We start from the raw sequence: 22,622 nt of genomic DNA, 5'->3' as shown, positions 1-22,622 counted from the left end.
TAGTAGTACACGCAAAACGCTTAATTGATAAAACGTCAAAATTTATGTCATAGTATGTAAGGCATTAAAATAAAAAACTCAAGTATTAGCTAAGGGATACGTCAAAAGCTTAGTATAGTAAGGCATAAGAAAGTCAAAATACGTCATAGTACCCTAATAAGGCATTAAAAAGTCAAAATAAACGTCATGAGTATAGTAACGGTCATAAAACGTCAAGTTATACGTAAGGCATAAAGTAAATCATAGTATAGCATAAAAACTCAAGTCATAGTATAGTAAGGGCATAAAAATGCTCATTAATACGTCATTAGTATAGCTAAGGCGATTAAAAACGTCAAAGTAGTCCATAGTATAGTAAGGCATTAAAAAAAGTCAAATACGTCATGCTATAGTAAGGCATAAACCAAATAGTGGCATAAAAATGTCATAAACGCAGTATAGTAAGCGCTAAACGGCAAAAATGTCATTATATATAAGCAATGTCAAATATGTCATAGTAAGTACATAAAAACAGTCAAAATACGTCATAAGTACAGATAGGGCAATAAAAAACGTCAAAATTATGTCAAGTAGAAGCGCTATAAAATTGTAACATAAAACGTCATAAGTTAAAATAAGTAAAAGGGCCCCAAATTAAAAAAGGGTCATTAAAAAACGCATAGTAAAATAAGGCATTAAAATGTCATAAAACTGACATAGTATAGTAGCGGCATAAAAACAATTTATAGCTGACATTCAAAAAACGTCATAGATATAGTAAGGGCAATAAAAATGTTACATCATAGTATTACGTAAGGCATAAAAAAGTTCAAAATAATCATAGTATATAAGGCATAAAAATTCGTCAAAAACGTCATAGTATAGTAAGGCCATAAAAATGTCATGAAAAACGTCATAGTATAAGTAAGGCATAAAACCCGTCAAAATACTGTCATAGGTATAGTAGGCCATTAAAAAACGTTCATAGTACAGGAAAGTCTTAAATGTCATAAAACGTCCATAGCCGTATCAGTAATAGCATAAATAACTCATAAAAACGTCATTAAGTATGAGAGAGGTATAAGAATAGTCATATAAAACGTCATAGATTAATCAGATAAGTGCATAAAATGTCATAAAACGACATAAGTTTATAGTAGGCATAAAAAATGTCATAGAACGACATAGTATAGTAAGGCATAAAAACGTCAAAATACGTCATAGTATAGTAAGGCATAAAAGGTCATAAAACGTCATAGTATAGTAAGGCATAAAAACGTCAAAATACGTCATAGTATAGTAAGGCATTTAAAAAGTCAAAATACGTCATAAAATAGTAAGGAATAAAAACGTCATAGTATACTAAGGCATAAAATATCATAAAACGTCATAGTATAGTAAGGCATAAAATGTCACAAAACACCGTAATATAGTAAGGTATAAAAACGTTGGAATTAAAACATCATATTATACTACGGCATAAAAACTTCAAAATGAGAAGAGAGAAGAGAAGAAAAGATGACCCAAGTTTCCTTTTTTTTTGAATATTTGCATTTTTCTTGCTATTTCTTTTAGAATAGTTACATTTTGTTTTTGAAACATGATTGCGTGATTTCTAATGTAATGCCTGCAAAACAGTTCTCATGAGGAGGGGCTAAGTCCAAAAATACTAAAAATTGTATTGCAGGAGAACAGAGAACATAGCACAATGCAGGTTCCACATAGAGATGTATTGTAATAGTAATAACTACAATCGCAATCAGTAGAGTGGTGTTTTTAAGCTCTGAAGTGGCTGAAAATAAAAAAGTTGAATTAACTTGAACTTAACAAACATATTTATATAAAGTTAATGAGAAAAATAATTAGTTCATTCCATTCCTGTATGTCTATTGTGCACATAACCCCCTGTAAAACCAAAACTTTCTATATTTTGGACAGATTAAACAAACAAGATATAACGTGTTAATTAGTGAGCTTTTGATGTGAATTTCCTGTTTTTCCAGTCTTTGTAAGCTAAGTTTACCTAAGCTAACCAGCTGCTGGCATTAGTTTTATACTTCACATGAGCGTGGTATCAATCTTCTCCATAACTGTCCATCAGCGGAAGTGAACAAGTGTCACACATTTGCTTTAAGCATCAGCTACGTTAACAGATTGAAGTGAAATTAATTTATGTTGAATACACAGGCGTAAACTTCCATAATAGAAGTTTGTAATCTGATCAAATACTTGATTATTCCACTTGCACAGTTGCAATCTCTAATGCAAAAGATTTTATACAGAAATCTTTTTTTTTAAAAAGTAATGTGTTTTTAGACTTGGCACTGATAAAAAAAACATGAGGTAAGATGGAAATGGTAGAAAACAGTTTAATCAGTAAAAACAGGAGTGGCAGAGTAAAAGTGACAATCCTCTGTTGGGATACCAGAGTTGATATGATTGACCTGGTAGTGTTGATTCTTATGGCATGGAATTTATACATTAAATTCATATGGTTGGTAAAAAAAAAAAAAAACAGCATCCACAAACATCACATTGATTTGACTGAATGTAATAGAATAAATTCCTAAAAACAGGGTCTGAATGTGTGAAGGAAGTTTACATATTTACTTACATTTAAAGATATGTTCTTGATTCATTTACAGGCCACTCTGTACAGTAGAAATGGATTACAGCTCAAATAGTATTACAGCACACATTTGCATGTATTTCATTATTTTACAAAAGACAAAAGCTCCATAGCTAATCTATAAAATACAGCTGTTTAGTCACTGAACTTGAATGAATGCGTTCATCCCTCAGATGAAGCGATGAAAATTGAGAGCGCTTTCAATGTCCATAAAAAATGTGCTCCCATTGATTTACAAAAACAAACAAAGAAAAAGGATGTATCAAAAGTCTTTGAGTCCTTTTTCGTTCTTACACATGCAGGTTTACCCCTCGAAGGCTGAGCAGTCTCTCCAGTTGTTGCCTCTGGAAACATCCTTCATTAATGAGAAGTAGCTTATACGGAGCATTGGGCAGAAACAGTGATTTGAAGAGCCTCTCTGCATCTGCGAACGACCTGCACTCGATCGTCCTGTGCCTCATGGACATTTCAGGCATGTAAAACAACTCAAGAAACCTGAGTCTGAACTCCTAAAACCTCAGACTGGCACAAACACTAACAGCTCCAACAGTAACATAAACAGGCAAACCAGAAACACAAAGTAGCTATGCATGAAAAAGGAATGTCCCTGAATGTTTGCAAGTCTATGACTAAATGACCCACCCAAAAGAAAAAAAAAAAAAAAAATCATGACCTCTTTATTGTTCCAGTCTTCAAAACAAAATATATACCCCAGAACAAAAAAAAAAAACACTACAAAAAAAGTCAACTGCCAACAAATCTGAGCAGTAAATAAAAAAGTGCATTGCTTCAAGTATGTAAACAAAATGATTTCTTTAAAGGGAGAGTGAGACTCGTGTCAGTGTGCGTGAGCCTGGGCCAGTGCAGTGACTCCTGAGGTTTGGCACACACATATATGAACACACACACACACACACACACACACACACACACACACACAGATCCACCATCACAACACAACACACACACACACACACACACACACCTTCAGAGGATCATGATGACGAGGGGGAACTCCTTCTTTTTCCACATTGTTTTTTTTTTTAAAAGGGGAAGTCCGGTGCTCCCTGTTTGCAGTCAGTGTTGAGGAAGGATGCTCTATTACCTGCAAAGACACACCCCTCGGTCAACGCGGTCACATGGCGGTGTTGCAGTGGCTGCTGGGAAAACAGGGTGGTGCATGGAGGAGGACAATGATGATGATGAGGAGGAGGATGGTGATTTCGGGATGGATGGAGAGGAGACAAATGGAGCACAAAACAAGGAAGAACACAAAAAATAAAAATAAACGTGAGGCAATGAAACACTTACACAGAGACACACACAGACACACAGACACACACACATACACACACAGGCTGTGAGGGGTGACAGATGCTAAAATGATGCACCAATCTGAAGACAGTTGCTGTGTCTCAATTCGCATACTTCTACACTCACACTTGCTATTTTGAGTTCATAAGTGCGGCGTTCACATTGACAAGTACGGCAACATTCAGTTCATGTTAAGTACCCGGGTGGTGCACTCAAAGTGGCCAGAAGTTGCGTGTAAAACGATGGCCACTTCCCACCCTTAAAAGTTGCCATCTTGGCTACTTAGCAGAGGGGGAGAGACCACCAACATATTTTCAAACTTGTGCAAATGGTGACCATGGAAGGAGGTTGCAATTGTCATTTCCTGTGAATGGCAGTGTTTGACTGGCAACACCACTACCCTGTGTACTGCACCAGTGTGTGTAGTGTGTACACAGTGTACTACATGTGAGTGTACTGAATGAAGTATCTGATTTGAGACACAGCAAGTGATCCTGATTGTTTCTGAATGAGGATCAGAGCATCATGGGATAAAATTAAAGAATAAAAATCTATGATTTTTGGAAAGAGAAAAAGGGGCAAAGAAGGTTCATTAGTGAACTATTATCTATGTTTTTTTCTGCTGTATTTCAAGAAGTGAGTGTTTGAAACAGCTTTGATATCTGCCTTTAAGAGACACATAATGTTCATGTCTTAACCAGTCGTTTTAGAGGCAGACAATCTGTTCCTCTGGCCTCACTGTGTATCCAGAATGTGTCTCTACTTTATACTCGCCACTCATTTGCAAAAGTACAGAGAGTAGCTAAGCTAATTTTATGGTGAGCCATCGGTTTCTTCATATTGGACATGCATCTGCAGCTTTTCATGCACAGATCAGTGCAGTTAAAGCAGGGGAAACTCCACTGTCCTCACCCTGTGCCAAACAGCTCATACAGCACTTAAATAAATCTGGTGTTTTTTAATTCCACAACAGGTCCTCCCTCTCTCCAAACCCTCTCAAATGGTATATTTTTAGAGTCGATTACTGGACCTAAATATTTTTGTGGTACTGATGGAAATGTGAAATGATCAAAAACTGTAGTACCCAGGTCTAATATCAACATTACCCAGCCTATTTATAAATATATTCCTATTCATCCTCACATTAAATCAAATATTTTTGCTTTGGCCTCACATTTGCTTTTGCTAAACTAGGACTGTGGATTTGTCCAACATTAATTACTTTGAGAGGAACATAGCAAACTGGAGCTACATATCCACTAGTCTATGTGCTACATGAACAGTGAGTATAAAATAGAGACTTTGGATAGATACAACAGCTGTTGCCATAATCAAACCTGCTTATTTGATTTTTAAAATATTCCATCACATTGTTTTATGATTCAGAACTACATTTAGATTCCCTGTTGTGGGTCCAGTTAAATGATAGAGTTATTAAAAGTGTTTAGGATCTCTCCACGTGGGTAATAGCAGGATGGGTGCTGTCTTCATTTGGCTTTACATTAACAAGATAATTAGGTGGAAATGAGACCAACTACAAGCAATGACAACAACAATCAGTCGGGACGAATCGTAGTTTGACACAGACAGTTGAAGGAAACACTGAATGACTTCTGTAACAAACAGTGACACAATACTGGACACGTTCACACTGACAGTGAGTTTAGTTCTGCACAAAACGACATTTGGTTGGTTTATGGATTTTTTTTTTTCTACTAGTGCCTAATATATATTTTTATCTTTGTGCCTCAGCTTGTGTTAATACTCACTCTGATCCCGATGAGTCTCCGTCCACCGTCCCTGCCTTGATGCTCATGGCGACGCCATTCAGCTGATCAGGTATGTTGGGTTTAGCCGGGCCGGCTCGACTGTCACTAGAGGAGGATCCCTGTGGAGACGCCGTGCCTGGGGCCTTTTCACACAGTTCATTATGGATGCGACTGAGACCGTTCCTCTCCACGATGGGAGAAAGCTGCTTCTTCTTTAAGATCCCTGCATTGGATTACAAACAAGATGTGATGCTTTAATGAAAACAAACACAACTATAGACAGGGAAACTGTGAAAAACTGTGATTTACTATATATTTAAAATCAAATAATATAGTGGGACATTTTACTTGTGTCATTCCACTTAAACCAGTAATTTCAAACAAGATAATTGGGTTGAAATGGGTTGAACAGCTCTCAGACTCAGGCTATGTGATTTTTTTAAACTTATCTCATAACAATAAGGATATTTTTTCTACCTCAATGATATATTAACAAAAAACAAAAAACAAAAATCACATTGTACGTAATGTCCAGACTCCTGCCGGTGTGTGTGCTGGGCTGAACCTCACCTTTGTGGGGGTGGGCGTTGAGGTTGGGCAGACTGGGCAGAAGCACTGTCATGGTGTCCTGTGTCCGGTCGTCTGATAACATCCGGGTGTCACGGCCGAGGCTCAGCTCAGGACTGACCAGATTTTCGTTCTTCAGTTCGCTGTCACTCGCTGCTGCGTAATCTCCAGGCCAGAACATCTTACTCAAACTGTTGTCTAGAAAACAAACACAATGAGGGGTTAATGAGGGGTTAAAAACATGCAATTATAACACTGGGAGGTTTTACACAATTTATTATTATTCCTGGTTTATGAATTTGTGTATTTGGTCTCCATAGGTGAAATAGCTCATATTATTCCCACTTTGTGCCTCTCATGTAATTCCATCAGTCGCAGCATTAACGATCCCATTTTCTGAAAGAACAACATCTGACTTTCTTTAAAAAAAACCAACCTGTTTTTTGGATGAAAAAAGATTCCATCTTCTGAGCCTTAAAAAAGATTTTTAACCCATTTTCCAAGTTGCTACAGCATTTTATATTCAGACGGCTGGAAACGACACACGTCCTTTCTTGTTTTGTAAACACTGATTATGTATGAAAACATAAAATCTGGGGGGCTAGCTTCAGATGAAGTCCCGTACCGTGTGGTTGGGATCTCTTGGTCCCATTGGACATCAGGTTTTCCCAGCATTCCTCTGGGGGGAGGGGACCCTCCTCATCCTCGCTGTCAGAAGAGTGTGTGGAGGCGTAGGAACCGCTCTGGTCATCCTCCAGAGACAGATCGCTGTCCGAGTCGCTGTCGTGATCTACACAGGGAAACAAAAGTCAGTCCAGTGACACCTGTTGATGCACATCAGATGAATCAGAGGTGATTAATAAGGAAAGTACCGTCCAGGCGCTCTTTAGTTTCATGGAAGAGTGACGCGTGGTCGTTCAGAGCGATGTGCGCCTGACTGTTATTCAAGCCATCGTCCCTGAAAAGACACAAGAAATCAGTTCACAGCCGCTCCTGTCACCACAGCAGCTAATGCCGTATATTCATTTTAATTCTTCACATTATTTCCTTACCGGAGCACAAATGGCACGTAGCTCTGCTGGCTCTTGCCGCTCTGCATGGTGCCGTTCAGAGACACACTGGAGTCTCCGAAGGGAAGGTGGTACAACCTGCTGTCCATGTAGTTAGTGTTGCATTTGTAGCCCTGAAAATACATAGGTGAGGACAGGAAAGTGTTTTGAGAATAATAATAAAAAAATAAAAAAAACTCTGTTTCTGTGATGTTTTGCGCTTGTTTGAGCTGCTAATAAAAGAAAAACACTGATTATGATGCTTTAAGGATGATTTTGGTGTTATTCTACATTTTTCTTCTTCTCATTAAATCCCATGAAAACATCAAAACCAACAATGTGTGTGGCCATCTCTCAATACTTGTTATGTGGTATGTGTTACAGATGTGTGCTGACTGAATGGAGTATCTTTACAGCAAGGGACTCACAGAAGCCTTGGATTTGATCATATGATCCGGGCGCTTGCGGCTGCAGCAGTATTTCATGGCATTCCTCGCTTCCTTATTAAAGACAATGCGGAAGAAGAAAACAAAGGGACCCTGGGGTTGGACGACAGAGGAGAGAAGGTGGTCAGGACAAAAGACCGTATCATCCTTTCGCGCTGTCTCCTGGGGGAATTTGGGGGGGCTCACCTGCACACAGTTGAACCCAGCGAACAGGTAGTGGAAGATGATCATGTCGCTGTTGACGGACAGGAGCGCTAGAAAACACGTGACTGAAACAAGGAGGAGCACGCCACCTGCGGTCTTCAGGCCTGAGCTGCAGAACGTGAATCACATGAGAAAGAACACAGAGTGAATTTAGTGAGGAGCTGTCAGGATGATTTTTTATGCATTCATTAACCCGTAGACGGAGATTGATGATAAGAGACCAGAATGCACTGAAAACAAGGTCAGGAGTTCAGTAAAATCAGACTGAGAAACAGAGCAGCACATTGTTCGTCCCGTGAAGAGCTGTGATCATGAACCTGAGGACACACCAACAGGACAAAACTGGTTGGAGTAACAAAGTCCAACATTTGAAGTGCTTGTGATGTTGCTGTGAAATGTACTTTAGCCTAAAAACAGGCACGTTTCCTTTTATTTATATGTATGAATGTGAACTTCTCTATAATGCTGTTCGTTCAGCCCAACAGGGACGGATTACTGAGCTACTTTTAGAGCCGATCAAAGGAAATGTTTGATCTGATCCATCACTAACATCCTCTAAATGGTTGTTTGTCTGGTTTTTCTGGTTTGATTAGAAAGTTGAAAGGTTTTTCAGTCCAGGCATTTCTAAAGTTCTACAAATATCTTAAATTGTCTTAATGGGAAAAAACATTTAAAGCAGATTCTTTGTTGAATATGGCGACAATCAGATACTGAATACTGAACACAAACAAATTAAAATGTTGGGACACTCACACACGAGGCTCTTTCTTCTCAATGCTGTGGTGTCTCAGGGAGCAGGAGGCTCTGGTTGACAGGATGTACAGGAAGATGTTCATCTGTGGACAGAACATCAAGCTGCATCACGACAGGAGCTTGTGACACTGAACATCAAAAGTAATCAACGTCTAATATTTTCTCTGTGCCTGTTTTTTCATGTGAGTGAATTTGAATGTGTGTTGACATTAATTCAGCTGAACAGTGACAGGTGTGTTCAGGTTGAAACAACATCTCTAGTGCCACTCTGATGAGATCATCATGAGTCAGCGTGTTGCACGGTCATATGGGCCGCGGCACTGGGAAAGACGAGGTAACACAGAGATAAACTGATGTTACCATGTGAAGTGAATAATAACACAACAGTCTCCACAAGTCGATCACAGAGGTCTGCAGGAACTCACCGACACCACCAAGGCGATGGGTCCAGCAAAACTCCAGATGAGGGTGTCGTACATTGACAACCAGCAGAAGTCTGGGTTCCCGTACCCTTCGGGGTCCAGTCCCACCGCCAAGCCTGGAGACAAACCCAGAGAGACAGACTGTAGCACCAAACTCTTAATCATCCGTCACGTTTCCCAGTATTTACGACACGTGCCAATGAACAGCTTTTCCTTTTGCTGATATAACGCGTGTCAGTTTTCATCTTATTGAAACCTTTTTCTGTCCTCAGGAGGTTCATGTGAAGTGGTCAGATTGTGTACAACAGCATTGTTTCCAGAATAAAACATAATGAAGCCCTGATTTTGACTTTTTACATCAGTTAGGCCGAAAGCTGACTAGAAAAACATTTTACTGGAGGACGTCTCACATTTTCCAACTGTAATTTTCATACTGAAGTCCGAACAGCGTGCACACTTTCTGAGGAATCAACAGCATGAGTATCACACTAGAAAACTGCAAGCATCTTTAATAATGATTGATCAGAAAATTGTCAGACACGTCATTAAAAGTTTTGTAGAGTGTCTCTGCAGAAAGAATTTTAAAACTGTCCCTGCTTGTAATTCATAACAGGCAAAAATAATGCAAGCTTGATAAAACAATGAAAAGAAAGTCAAGACCAAGATGACTTAATTTGCTTTGTGCTGGAGCACTGCACTCTGTGGCCACTTTATTAGGTACACCAGTACAGTCCTGTGCAACTGCATTACCAACTATGATGTCAGTGCTGAAGCACATAACTGAATTTATGTCTCCATGACAGTGTTTACACAAACTGAACATTATAGGCATCATAAAATCAGACGTTATGACAGAACTGCTGTATTCAATTGCACAAAGACTGCACAAATGTACCTAATGAAGTGGCCTCAATTAAATTAAAGTTTTTGGGGGTGTGGGGTGGGGGGGTGGGGTGGGGTGTTTGTTGTGTAATTTTTTGCATAATAATGCTAACTCAATACAGACAAAGTGTCTACAAGCAGATTTTTTGAATGAACTGACATGACAGTGTTTGAAAAGTTGAAGTCTGCAGGATTTATTTAGAGATATAAGATGTTACTGAATGAATGAGCCTCGCTTTCCCTCTGTACTGTGTGTACATTGTTGTGTTTTTATTTGATAAACTTCAGACCTGTGATGAAGGCAGGCACCCCCCAGCCAATTAGGTAGTAAAATCTCATGGGTCCATAGTTGATGTCTCGCACTTCGCTGATCATGCGGTAGACGTGCAGCCCCTCCAGGAAGAGCCAGGAGAAAGTGCAGAGGTAGAAGAAGTGCAGCAGGATGGCGATGACTGTGCACAAAAACTGCAGGGAGAAGGCGTGGGAGAATTGAGGAGGGAAGATCAAAACATTGAGGGACGGAAGGGAACATTATAGTGTATATACTGTGAGAGCATAAGTAAAGTAGGTGGAAAAATCGATTGTTTACCAGGTTGTCGGCCTGGTTGATCCCTAGGATGAAGGTGAGCTCAGAGAGGAAGAGCGCAGTGGCTCCATTGTTGATTATACTCGTCTTGTTGCTCTGCATGGCTCTCAGACAGAGGAGAAAGATGGTGGTGAGGAAGAGGAAGCCCAGCGTCACACCCACTGTGCTCCACGTCAGGATTTTGATGGGCAGGATCTCCCCGTTCTGACACAGACGTCACGATCAGGAGAAAAAAGGTTGAGTTTTTCACAGAGTAAAAAGTGACGATATTTGTTAATCAGGTGAAGCTAAAAGGGAATCACTCTTGGTATATACTTGGTATCACTCACTTCTCTCCTGGAAATGTCCATGAGCACAGCAAAGCTGGTCATGTGATAACACTGACAGCTGATGTGGGTGCTGTTTCTGAAAACCACCTCGCAGCCCTTCGCAGACCACCCGCCGTTACCAGCACTGGTATAAAACACAAGGACAAAGACCAGAGGACAATGACACAACTTCATCCAGTTTCTAGTTTCAGCATCAACTGAGTGTGTGTTGTTGTGCTCACAGTATGGTGTGGTTCCAGAAGACACAGATGGGTTTGGAGCGCTCCTCAGTGGTGACCAGGCGGAACTGCACGGTGATGGGTTTGTCCAGCGTGTGCTGCAGCAGCTCGTCATTGTCGTGCACTGTGATACTCACCACGGGGGTGTTGATGACCGGACGCTTTGGAACACTGGCGCAAAGATAAACAAAATGGTTGAGTAAAAGACCTGAACTCAGCAAAGTTTTAAAGGGAGTTTTCTGTCAACAAAGCCCATAAAGAAGATCAAAACCAACAACGTGTTAGTCTTTCACCTCCCTGCCTGCTCTGTCACACTCCAGATGGAAATCACTGAGAACTGGTCAAAATCATATTGTTTCATATTTAAAAGCGTCAGTAATTTCCTAAAACAGCTGAGCACTGTAGGTTTTACTGAAGGGGGTAAAAGGGGTAAAGGGGTAAATGGTGAGTTTAATTCTCTATCTCTTGGACACAAAGCTAGATAGGTGTATCACAGAAATAATTTGCACTATTATATCAAACTCAGAAAATCTATGTAATGTCTACCACCCTGCAACTTTCAATTTATTTTGGATAAAGGTTTCTCATTGAATAAAAATATGAAACAAAAGCTCTACAAACCAAACTAGACTTGTTACAAAAATCTGGATTTAATGTGATTAAAAAAGTGAATATTCACTTTGATCACATTAAATCAGTTTCTTCATTTGGACATCGTGAGAATTGTGAAGGAAATTGTGTGCATTAAATTAAAATAAAATCCTGATGGCTGATTGGTTAGGACAGATATGTCAGTGTATCAACTGTCCATTAAATGATAATGATGAGAATGGCTTCAAAAATGGATTAATTTTTCTTATCTAGTAGCAGTGCTTCATGCTGGAGGTTTGTTTGTCATTCTCACCGCAGACTTCTCTTATCAGGATCGTAGCTCTCTGGTAACAGCGAGGCCAGGCTGTGGAAGATGATCACGCTGGCGATGGCGTCCTGCTGGCTGTCGTCAGGGTGGCGTCTCTTCCTGTTAGCTGAGCGGTTCCTCAGCGTGGACTCTGGAAAGACATCCAGGTGTCGGTGGCCCTTGGTGTCCACAGGTGGTTGGAAGACAGAATCAGGCAGCGTGACGGCTGTCTCCAGGTCGGCGGGACGAGGACCCCTCAGGGACTGGTACCGCGGGAGTTTGGCTCCGGCAAAATTCATCTTTTTCAGACGGTCCACAGAGATGACTGAGGAGAACAAGGCAGAGGTATAGTGAGAACAGAAACTGCACTTTTTTTCTATTCAAGTTGAATTACGCTATAATTTCTGTCAAATTTGCCTCCTTACAGGGGGTCTAAATCAATAAATAATCAAATAAATTTGATTTGATTTATTTCATAGTCCCTTCACCTTTAACAAAAACAACTTCCACTGTTCATACACAAGTCACTTCAGTACTTTTATTTTAACTGTGTTAAATGTTTCTACAATTTTATTGTCAGAAACATGCAAATTTTAGGCTCCTGTACAAAATATTACATTATTATATTATAATATATATGTTATGAGAGAGTGACGACAGGAGGAAACCTAAGATTGATGAATTAACATTATGATGTCTGATATGAAATTATATATTGCTGTTAGAGGTCGTCAGCACGTCACATCTCTCATTTCCTGGTAAAACGCTAACCTATATGTGGTGTGACGAGGGTGAAGGGGCTGAGGTAGGTCTTCCTCATGTTCTGTGCCAGTGTGTTTGCGTATTCCTCGTAGTGGCGCAGCAGCACCGCCGTGCCGCCCTCTGAATGCTGGATCAGCTCCCAGTGCGGCCGAGTGTCTGGAGACAGGATGGCGCTGCCCACACGGACCAGATTCTGTCAGAAAACAGCGAGAGTTCAGTGTGACAGGATGTCACAGTGGAGAGTGAAATGAAGTGTGATGTATTCCCTGCAGATACAGCGTGGAAGGCTGCGATGTCCCACCAAGCAAGACTGTCCTTCTGTTTTGTTTACTGCGAGAACTGCAACAATCTACTGTTTTTATTTTCTTTCATGCTGTGCTATGAGTACTACTCTCTGTGTGAACAAGTGTTTCCAGTACAGTGCGGTCCTTCACCTCAGTGAAGTGGACATCCTGTGTGGCTGTGAGGTTAAAGCCCTGCTGGTTGCTCTCATGCTGCAGCAGACTCTGTGTGAGCCGATAGGCCACTTTCACATCGCTGCCGTAATATTTCTCCGTGTGCAAGGTGGCGTTGGCCAACATGGCTGCTGTCTGCTGAACATGTCCAGAGTCCAGGAGCGATGCGTTACGGGAAAACTTCTCAGACTGGAGGAAGACAAGGAAAACACAACCATCAAATAACTTGTAGACACTTTATTGGTAAAACACATTTTCAGCAATGCTAGCAGTGAGGCTCTCGGCATGTCGGTCAGTCCAGACTGAAATATCATGATGGACTTTCATGAAATTTCTGTGCAAACATTTATGGTTCCCAGAGGATCAATCCTACTGACTGATTATCTAACTGACTTTTCCTCTAGCGCCACCATGAGGTTGACGTATTGATTAATTGTCTTGTTGTTTCATGTTTCATGTTTCATTCGAAGGATAAATATTAATCTCTTTGGGGATTTTTCATCTAGCGCCACCAGCAAAGTTTTCACTTTTCCAGTGAAATATCTGAACATCTACACTGGTGCCAAGTTTGTATACAGACATTCATGGTACTTTGATGATGACTCTACAGCACTGACCTCTCCTCAAGCACGACCATGAGGTTTTAAGTGAGATGTCTCGACAACTATTGAACGGATTGCCATGAAATCTGGTTCTCATCTCAGCTGTCCTTTGTGTTCAGCGCTAATGAGCAAATATTGGCACGGCAACACGCTAAGATGATGAACATGGTGAACGTTCGACCTGCTAAACATCAGAATGTTACGATTGTTATTGTGAAGATGTTAGCATGCTGTGTTAGCACTTAGCTCAAAGCACAACTGTAGCTGCAGGCAGCGGGGGAAATAATTGTGGAAGTTGCATGGTTACATTTTTTCAAACTGACAGACAGAGGAGCTACACACCAGGGCTTTCAGCTTGCTGAAGGTAGCAGAGGTGCAGTTGAAGAGATTGGGAGGCAGCCAACCCTTGTGCTCATCACAGTGTCGGATCGCTGTGCCTGGGATGGAGCGGAGAGAGGGAGAGTTAGACTGCAGCTGAGAGAGGGCTTGAGGCAAGTTTCATATATTGCCATTATTATATGGTAATTTGATGAGCTGCTAAAAAAAAACCCATCATACCGAGCGTTCCTTTGGGACAGGGAACTGCTGCAGGGAGACCAAACTTAGTCCTGGGCCACCAGATCCCAGCCTCGATGGCCTGAGGGCAGCTGTCATAGATTACTGAGAGAGGAGCAGGAAGGTGAGGAGAGAGGGGGGAGGGAGATGATGAGGATAAAAGATTGAAACGTATTTTAATATATTTGTAGCTATAATGAAAAAAGGATTAAAAATTAAGCATTTCAATAACTTGACAGCAATCTGATGTAGCCTGACCTTCACAGCCATTAGGAGAGACCTCAGCGAAGGGGTTGTCACAGCGGTCACACTGGCGTCCAATCACACCGGGCTTACACTGACACTGGCCGCTCTCTCGGTCACATGCTCTGGAGAAAGAGCCGACCGGGTAGCAGTCACACAGCAGGCAGGTGTCGCTGCCGTCAGGATGGTAGTGGTTGTCCTGGAAACCGGATTGGAGACACAAAGTGCTGATTAACAATTAAATTCATTTTCATACATCTGCACGTTTCCACCTGACAGCTACAACAAGCTGCAGCTGCTGGTTCAAAAACATCTGGCTGCTAAAGGACGAGTTTCTCTCCGACTCTACGCCGGAGAGTCTGTACGCAGGCTGAATGTGCCTGCATTTCATTTTCGGAGGTTTTCTTTTATTCTTTGTGACGTGACGTTGGAAGTTTGAAAAACATCTGTTGTTGCACATGTTGTATAATATTCTGCTCAGTAAAAACAATAGAGCACAACTTCCTCCAAAAACAGTTTACTGTCATAAATATTATATATATAGTATACTATACTATATATAATGTATATTCTGCATGTTATTAGACACAGCTTTAGACATCCGACTCTGACCTTATGCACCCTCACACTCGCCTGTTTGCTACAGAGTGATGAATCAGATCTGCAGATCAGCAAACTCACCTTACAGCGACACTCTCCGCTGGTCTTGTTGCAGTCAGAGTCAAAGCCCTTGTCTGTCTGACAGTTACATGGACCACAGGTCTTGTAACCCCACCAACCTCTCGGACACGGCAAGTCAGTCCTGTGGGGTTAACACATCATCCGTTTAGTTTATTTTACCGGCAGGGTGATGAAACATACACTACCGACCAACATAAATGTGGGAAACTGTACTTTTTCTCGCAGTAATGGCCAAAGTAGTTGCTGGGGCAGTCACAGGTGTAACCATGAGAGGAACTCAGCTTCCTGGAGCACGTTGACTCGTGTTCACAAGGGTTCAATGAGCATACATCAGTGCAGTTGGTGCCATAGTAGCTCTGAAAAAAAAAAAAAAAAAAAAAAAGTGAAGAGAAGGACAATGAGTCGCTGTGCTGTTACAACATGGGTAGTGCCAGTAAACTGTGGTATACAGGGATAAGAGGAAAGGATTATGCATCAAAGGACAAATGTGACGCACATGCAATTTTTGCAATTATAGTAATGTGTTGCATTTACAGAAAACATTCGAGTGACATTTGAACTAATTAAAACAGATCTGTTGGTGTGGCTTCACTATTTTGTTTAATGGTATGATCTGCATTTTGGCTGAACAATTAAAGACAGAAATACAATTTTTACAAAGGTTGAAATAACATTTACAGGAAAAACGATTCAAAAGATTGGATGCAACACACGAGCTAAAGGGTTTTTAAAGTAACATTTCATTGTTGTTGGTTTCTGAACTTGCGTGCGGACTGACCACTGAGGCAGGTGCAGGAGAAGCTGTCCCAGTCGTCGCTGCAGTAGCTGTTGGCGGGACAGGGGCTGGAGCTGCAGGGGTCGGGAACGCCGCAGCCCGGCTCCACATTCACCTTCCTGGCCTGAGAGAGACTCAGAGCCCCGCCAACACGTAGACCCTGCAGGAGAGCAAACAAAACCCATGTACAGCACGCACACATGGAAAACGACACAGTAATGCGTCACGTCCTGATAGAAAATGTATGTCCAGTTTCACAAATGAAAGTTGCTCAGAAACTGCAGATTCATTTGTAATTTCTACACGGATCTCAATTGTGGTGAAGTGAATATTCAAAATAAGTGAAAGGGGAAATTATCTCATGTTTAAAATCTTAACTTGCATGTTGCAGGTTTGATGAAAGGGGCCCCTGGGATTTGTTTCAAACACAGAAGTTGCTTTTTGGGTCGTTCTACCAAGCAGTTTGAAACAGTTTTACACAAAGTTCATTTGTTATGTCTACCTGAACTCCATCGTGACCTTAAGAAGTTAAAACTCTTTTACAGACACTGCTGAGTGAACATGAAGTATTAAGTGTGAAACCGGGTTAAGATTGGTGAAAAAATTTACAGAAATTTGTGTTTTTCTTATTTCAATAATGGTTATTTCAACAGATTTTCAATGACCATGTTTCAACATGTAGTTAGGACCTGATTCACCTTGAAACATAATCATCAAAATGGTGTTTTATATGTAACCTAAGCACTTAAAACTCTAGATGCCTGTTCACCTGTTAAACACCAAACCAATTCTCACTTTGTGGGTTGCTCACTGAAATACTTTTGATATTGTGTACTTAAAACATTACCATGAATGCGGATATGAATGGGGTCTACAGAGGGGACAAACCTGTATACAGCCACGGAAGCCATGCAGAATTTTCCCATCAGGCCTTGCCAAACCACCAACGCTCACAGTCTTCAGCTTAGAGTCCCGCAGTTTCCCATCCACCTCCATACTAGCCTGAAAAGGTATATGACACAGATTTTAAGGCTGCAAAGAAAGAGTAATTTCATTCATAGTGATTTAGTATCAAAGATACAACGACTCACCAGGTAGAGTCCATGGTCTAGAGACAACACGGCTTTGTGGTGACTCGCTGCTCCTCCCAGACTGCTGATATCCAACTGTAAATGATGCCAGTCTCCGTCGTTCACCAGCACCTCCTCTAAGCGGGAGAGAGTCGAGTCTTCGCCTCTGTGCAGCCCCATCAACACCCTCCCCCCGCGCAACTACAACGGCAGGGAGAGCGCCAAGAAAAAATGGAGGAAACAGCAGGAGGGAGATTGAACCGATGTTCAATAACAGTGGAGGGCAGAGCAGAGGAGAAAAAAAAAGAGACCACCACGAAATCAGGTTTGCATCACATGATGAATAGAAACAGAGAGCTCTGACAGTCTTTTTTGCACACTCTGCAGTCAGAGTTCAAACCTTTAATTGTTGCTCATCATAAGTGCTCGGCTGGAAATAGATTATCGGACAGTTGTGTAACATCAGAGAGGCGTAAGTCCAGACAAGCTCAAGAAGCAACTGAACACAGGGCGGAAAATGTCAACTCCTCGGATGTTACAACGAGTGTCTGATTAATTGACTGATAAACAGCGATAGTGCTGCAACTCAGGTGGCCAACAGGTGGAGCCTCGTTCTTAAAATCTACCTTTGAGGAGCGCTGCCATGCTCCCACTGGACCTCACACCCATGAAGAAATATGTTTTAAATCTTACCAAATTTAGATTAGATCAGATCAAGTGATCATAAAGAACAAATAACCTAAAAATGTTCCCTGTTTCTCTAATTAAAGTGTGCGGATAGTAATATATTCTTATTCCCTTGAGGATACACGGACATTGCTGTGTATTGCAACATTTCAGTGAATGTAAAACTGTCCGTGGAGCGGAATAATTTATGATGCAACTTGGCCTCAAGCAGGAGGAGACCAGGAGTGTATCCAGAAAGTGTGTGTTCGACTATATGTTGCTCTCACCTGCAGTGTGAGGTTGTGCTGCAGGCCTGATGAGATGTGTAGCAGTGTGGCGCTGGCCTGACGTGTGCGGAACATGAGCTCTACATGCCAGAGGACGGAGGCAGCCGCCGCCAGGTTGTTCCACTGCAACAGGCTGTTACCCAGGAAACGCTGCGGGCTGGCCATAACTGCAGCAGAAAGATGATAAAAAGCAGATAAAATGTAGGGACAGAGGTAGGATTGATTCAGATAAATGAGAACATACAAGGTTCACAGAATGATTTAAGTCCCCCTCCCGTCAGAAACGTGTTTTTCTTCATGTTCATTGTCTGTGACGTTTGAGCTTCACTGTGCAGAGTGACGTATGTAGGTTTGAAGGCTGTTTCACATTCATCTGCTGAAGGTGGGAAAGCTTCTCTGCGCTCACCTTTAAATCTGAGTTAAGATGTGAACGTACGAGCAGGATTTGAACTAGTCTTGGAGTCAGTCATGACCCAAGAGGCAACTTGCACAAATGTGATGTGGAAACCTGAAACTTTTCAGTAGGATAGGAGACGTCTTTAAAACCCTCTAGTGACAACTTTAAATCTTTTAGTGCAACAGCGAAATTTCAATGTCACATCAACTCAGATGTAGTTTTACTCGTGAAGTAAAGTTCATGAATCAGAAGGAAGTCACGGTGTTTGTGCATTCATGCGCTGACTCTGGGGTCCAAGAGAAGCTTTCTGGCTCTTTCACTCATCAGCAAAGTGACACATAAGGACACCCTGCCTGATGTGCAGCAGCCTCACTCTCATTAGGCTGTCCCTGTACAAAGTGGAGAAAAACACCCGAATCACCCAGATCGAAACGATTGATTAGTGATGGTAAATAAACCTGATGCACCGTGGCTGTCGGCTGGAGAGAGGAGCAGGATGCAGAGAGAGAAGCTGGTGATGCAGCTTCATTCAAAATGTTTGAAATTTATGACCAGAACGGGAATAAGTTAGTGATTTTATCTTGTGTCATGATTCAGTTTTATGCATAGCACCTTTTATATGCTATTTATAGTTTGTTTTACTTTATTTCATTCTATATTTATGTTTCTGCGTGTCCATGTCAGATTGAATTTGTTTTGTTTTTCTTCTTATTCCTTCTCCTGTGAATATAATAAGTGGCTACAATAAGTTTGTCGTCTGTAGGTTGTTTGTGACTAAGAACACTGTATACTGAATAAAACAAAACTAAACAATTTACACGAGAGAAAACGTAAAAACATTGATAAATTGAATAAGGAATTCTATCTCATTCAGTAACCTCCTGTCGACGTGTGACAGTAAGACCAGACGAGCCATGTTTTACATACAGGAGCTATTCTCATCCACATACATATGTATGTGCATAAACAACTGCATTCTGAAAAGGCACCTCTGATGGTGACGCTGATTGCTCAAGACTGTTGTTGGTTATAATATATTCAGTTATCAAAGCTCATTAAATCACCTTTGGAGATCAGTGATGTGATCACACTGCATTATGCTTCTCTGTCCCACTTCCACACTCTCATCCTCACCTTTTCCTCAGACTTATGCGCTCTGTGCAACGCACCTGTTCTTTTTCAAACATCAACAGCAACAGCAACTTCTAATCGCCCCTTTTATATTCGATCTGCATGAAAAAACACTCACTTCAACACATCTTTTTTTGCTCTCTCTACTTCAAGGTTAATTTTTTGTGTGTGACTGTCGTTAAAATGGCTCATTTCCCTTCCTCCGTCTCTTCTCAAATTGCTGTAAACCATAAATCAGTGCAGAAAACAGCTGCAGCGGATCAGGTGGAACAAAAACAGACACTGGAGAACACAAGGACAGAAACATAAGCTACGTACTGTATGACTTCAAGAGTCGAAAGGCAATTAGTCTTAAACTGGTTCCACATCATCTAAACCAGATAAAACTCAACTTCAAGTAGATTATTTCTCACAACTGGTTCTGTCAGAAATCAGGCATTAAAACTATAGCAGTGTAATCACCAGGCTTTTTCTGGCTCTGCGTCTAAAATTAAGACAGGTGTTCCCACAAAGCACTGATCTGACAAACACCAGGAACTGCAGTGCAGACAGCTGATTTTCCACCTGTTATTTTTAAATGCAAATGCGTGGGTTTCTGCATTTGTGCGTTTCCATTACTGTCTCCGCTCTGCTTGTTTCAACCTGACGGATGCCAGCTTCATACTCAACGACAAGTTCAGTCCCAGGTCACAAAGACGGTCTCGGATCAAAACTGCAGACAAATCCGTGTCAGGTCTCATTTCATGTGTGAGTGCTCCCAGCACTGATGCCCAGCACTTTCCTATGCGGCTCATTCACCTCTTTCACAGTTTTGTCCTCCAAATCCAAGTGGGCAATCACAGCTGAAGGAGCCCCACAGGTTCACACAGGTTCCTCCGTTCAGACACGGGTTGTTGTTGCAGAAATGTCTTTTGGCAGAGCATCCTAGGAGGGAAAGAAAATAAGAGGTCTCTCCGTTTGATCTATCCCATCTTGTTATTTCATCAAAGTGGCAAAGTCAGAGGGTAATAAACTATTCATAGCAGGTATAATGATCATTTCCCACTGATTCGCCTCCCCTCTGCGCTCATTACAGTCAGTGTTATTCAATCTTCTCTCGCCTGGCTGGTCTAACAGTAAACACTGTTTGACTGCAAAGCATTCACAGGTTTAAGAGATAAAGCAGAGGATAATCTTTAGAAGGCAAACAGCAGGTCAGAAATGCTGCATACCTGGCAGAGTGCCGTTGTTAGCGATGAAGCTGGCCATGTCTATGTGCTGGTTGTCAATTCGCAGGTTCTTCATGCAGCCCACGAACTGCCGGTTGCGAATGGGAAAATCTTCTGGAAGTTTAGGAACTCCTCCGAGTAGCAGGGGGCCGGTCAGGTCCAAAGATCTGACAACACAGAACCCATGACCATTTACACATCCCGCCTTAACAAATACACATCATCAACATTAATGTTGGGGGGAGAATGCTTGAAAAATTCATCACAGAGAGAGTCTCACTATGTTACACGCCCTGGAGATGAAAACAGAAAAAAAGGATAAACATCCCAATAAAGGAAAACAGCATAGCTCAGCTAACACCCTGGAGATATGGAACTTCATTTCAAAACAAGTTTACTCGTTAACTTAATTACTGAAGTCAATACAGAAATAATGAGGGAGTCTGTAAAGCAGGGAAAAAAGGTTATTTATGGAATTGAGACTAAAAAATGAGACTGATCTTTAATTTCTCAATGAGAGAACTCATACCTCTGCTGATGAACTTACTTTTTGGATCCTGATTGGCTGCCTTGAGCAGAGCAGGTGTAGTTTCCGATCATGTGGCCGAACCTCAGGGCCACAGAGGTGTCACAGTTGTCCACCGTAACTACGACGACCTTCTGGTCTGAGGGGCCCTGCGGCAGGCCGGCCTGGTTGAAGATCGGCTGCGGGGAGAGAGAGGGACAAACTCATGAATATCAAGAAAAATTCTTTAGCGCATTCCTTATGTTTCTGGGGAGACTTTGATCAAAACAATGAGGATTAGGAATACATTATGGCTTGTTACCTCGGCTGTGTTATTGCCATTTTAAGTTTTTCTGTACTCTTGAGAATCTAGAGAACTTCCTCATGTTTGTAGCGCCTTGGGTTATTTTTTTTTCTTCCCATCCGGCTGCGGATTTAACAGTGCAATCTATGTCTTGTGCTTTTGACTTTTGCATCCAGAGAATATATATCACAGAATAATATTATAGTTTCATTTTGAGAAGTTTTCATGAGTATGCAAACAGATCAGGATTAGTGCAGTTCAGTACAGCACAGCAGAAACAGTAAAAACAGTTTGATTTAGATGGACAGATAAAAGAAAGTTATCATCCTGCCTTATGCCCTAAAGCATCATATTCTTTCATGACTTTCCAAAAGATTTGTCAGAAAAATATCAGAAACTGTGTTGCCATGCTTCTATTTTTAAAGTGCTGAAGTATTTTGGTCTCTTTGTATTTATAAATAGCATCTGAAATGTGTTGTTATGAAAATATCTTATTCTGCTGCATAATAAAGAATTAATCTATGAAGTAGAGAAACGTCTGGGAATCTCAGACACTGCTAATCTGTATGTACTTTAATATACCAGATTAAAAACTATGAAACTGGAAAACAACCACTGAATAAATTATCAAATAAATAAATAATTTTTTGCATCACACTCGGTTCAGTCCTCGTTCAGCTCCAGCTCCCTGTTGTTGTGCATTTTAATAATTCACATCATAGGAGAGCTAAAGGCAGAGGCACACAAACACACACACACACACACACACATACACACACACTGGAGAAGGGCTTGCTCTCTGCAGGATATCATCCCTGTCAACAAAGGATCTTCTCCATTGTCTGAGAAATCAATAGGAGGGGGGCAACAAAAGGAGGAGGGGTCTGCGGGGGAGAGAATGCATGATCCTGTCAATAAAAGGTCGTGACCTCTTTC

The 22,622-nt window shown here is 41.2% G+C and overlaps 1 protein-coding gene across 1 annotated transcript in view; it reads right to left on the bottom strand.

Moving 5' to 3' along the window:
* Positions 1 to 4,445: 4,445 nt before the first annotated feature.
* The window catches only part of celsr2 (cadherin EGF LAG seven-pass G-type receptor 2), a 60,027-nt gene continuing 41,850 nt past the window's right edge, over positions 4,446 to 22,622 (bottom strand). The window contains exons 6-34 of the mRNA XM_022745638.1: positions 21,425 to 21,582; positions 20,881 to 21,044; positions 20,468 to 20,593; positions 18,142 to 18,308; positions 17,210 to 17,389; positions 17,007 to 17,120; positions 16,118 to 16,278; positions 15,557 to 15,697; positions 15,344 to 15,464; positions 14,678 to 14,861; positions 14,423 to 14,524; positions 14,207 to 14,301; positions 13,242 to 13,451; positions 12,817 to 13,000; positions 12,052 to 12,370; positions 11,151 to 11,318; positions 10,930 to 11,053; positions 10,604 to 10,804; positions 10,305 to 10,479; positions 9,136 to 9,248; positions 8,711 to 8,793; positions 7,940 to 8,066; positions 7,736 to 7,846; positions 7,311 to 7,441; positions 7,131 to 7,216; positions 6,884 to 7,048; positions 6,262 to 6,456; positions 5,692 to 5,914; positions 4,446 to 4,473 (exon numbers count right to left, since the gene is read on the bottom strand). Of these exons, the coding sequence (XP_022601359.1) occupies positions 4,446 to 4,473; positions 5,692 to 5,914; positions 6,262 to 6,456; positions 6,884 to 7,048; positions 7,131 to 7,216; positions 7,311 to 7,441; positions 7,736 to 7,846; positions 7,940 to 8,066; positions 8,711 to 8,793; positions 9,136 to 9,248; positions 10,305 to 10,479; positions 10,604 to 10,804; positions 10,930 to 11,053; positions 11,151 to 11,318; positions 12,052 to 12,370; positions 12,817 to 13,000; positions 13,242 to 13,451; positions 14,207 to 14,301; positions 14,423 to 14,524; positions 14,678 to 14,861; positions 15,344 to 15,464; positions 15,557 to 15,697; positions 16,118 to 16,278; positions 17,007 to 17,120; positions 17,210 to 17,389; positions 18,142 to 18,308; positions 20,468 to 20,593; positions 20,881 to 21,044; positions 21,425 to 21,582 (4,356 nt within the window). The remainder of the gene's footprint in view (positions 4,474 to 5,691; positions 5,915 to 6,261; positions 6,457 to 6,883; positions 7,049 to 7,130; positions 7,217 to 7,310; positions 7,442 to 7,735; positions 7,847 to 7,939; positions 8,067 to 8,710; positions 8,794 to 9,135; positions 9,249 to 10,304; positions 10,480 to 10,603; positions 10,805 to 10,929; positions 11,054 to 11,150; positions 11,319 to 12,051; positions 12,371 to 12,816; positions 13,001 to 13,241; positions 13,452 to 14,206; positions 14,302 to 14,422; positions 14,525 to 14,677; positions 14,862 to 15,343; positions 15,465 to 15,556; positions 15,698 to 16,117; positions 16,279 to 17,006; positions 17,121 to 17,209; positions 17,390 to 18,141; positions 18,309 to 20,467; positions 20,594 to 20,880; positions 21,045 to 21,424; positions 21,583 to 22,622) is intronic.

Source organism: Seriola dumerili, unplaced genomic scaffold (genome assembly GCF_002260705.1).
Source record: "Seriola dumerili isolate Sdu_G_001 unplaced genomic scaffold, Sdu_1.0 BDQW01000089.1, whole genome shotgun sequence".
NCBI classification, from domain to species: domain Eukaryota; kingdom Metazoa; phylum Chordata; class Actinopteri; order Carangiformes; family Carangidae; genus Seriola; species Seriola dumerili.
This window is presented reverse-complemented; position numbering and strand designations above follow the sequence as displayed.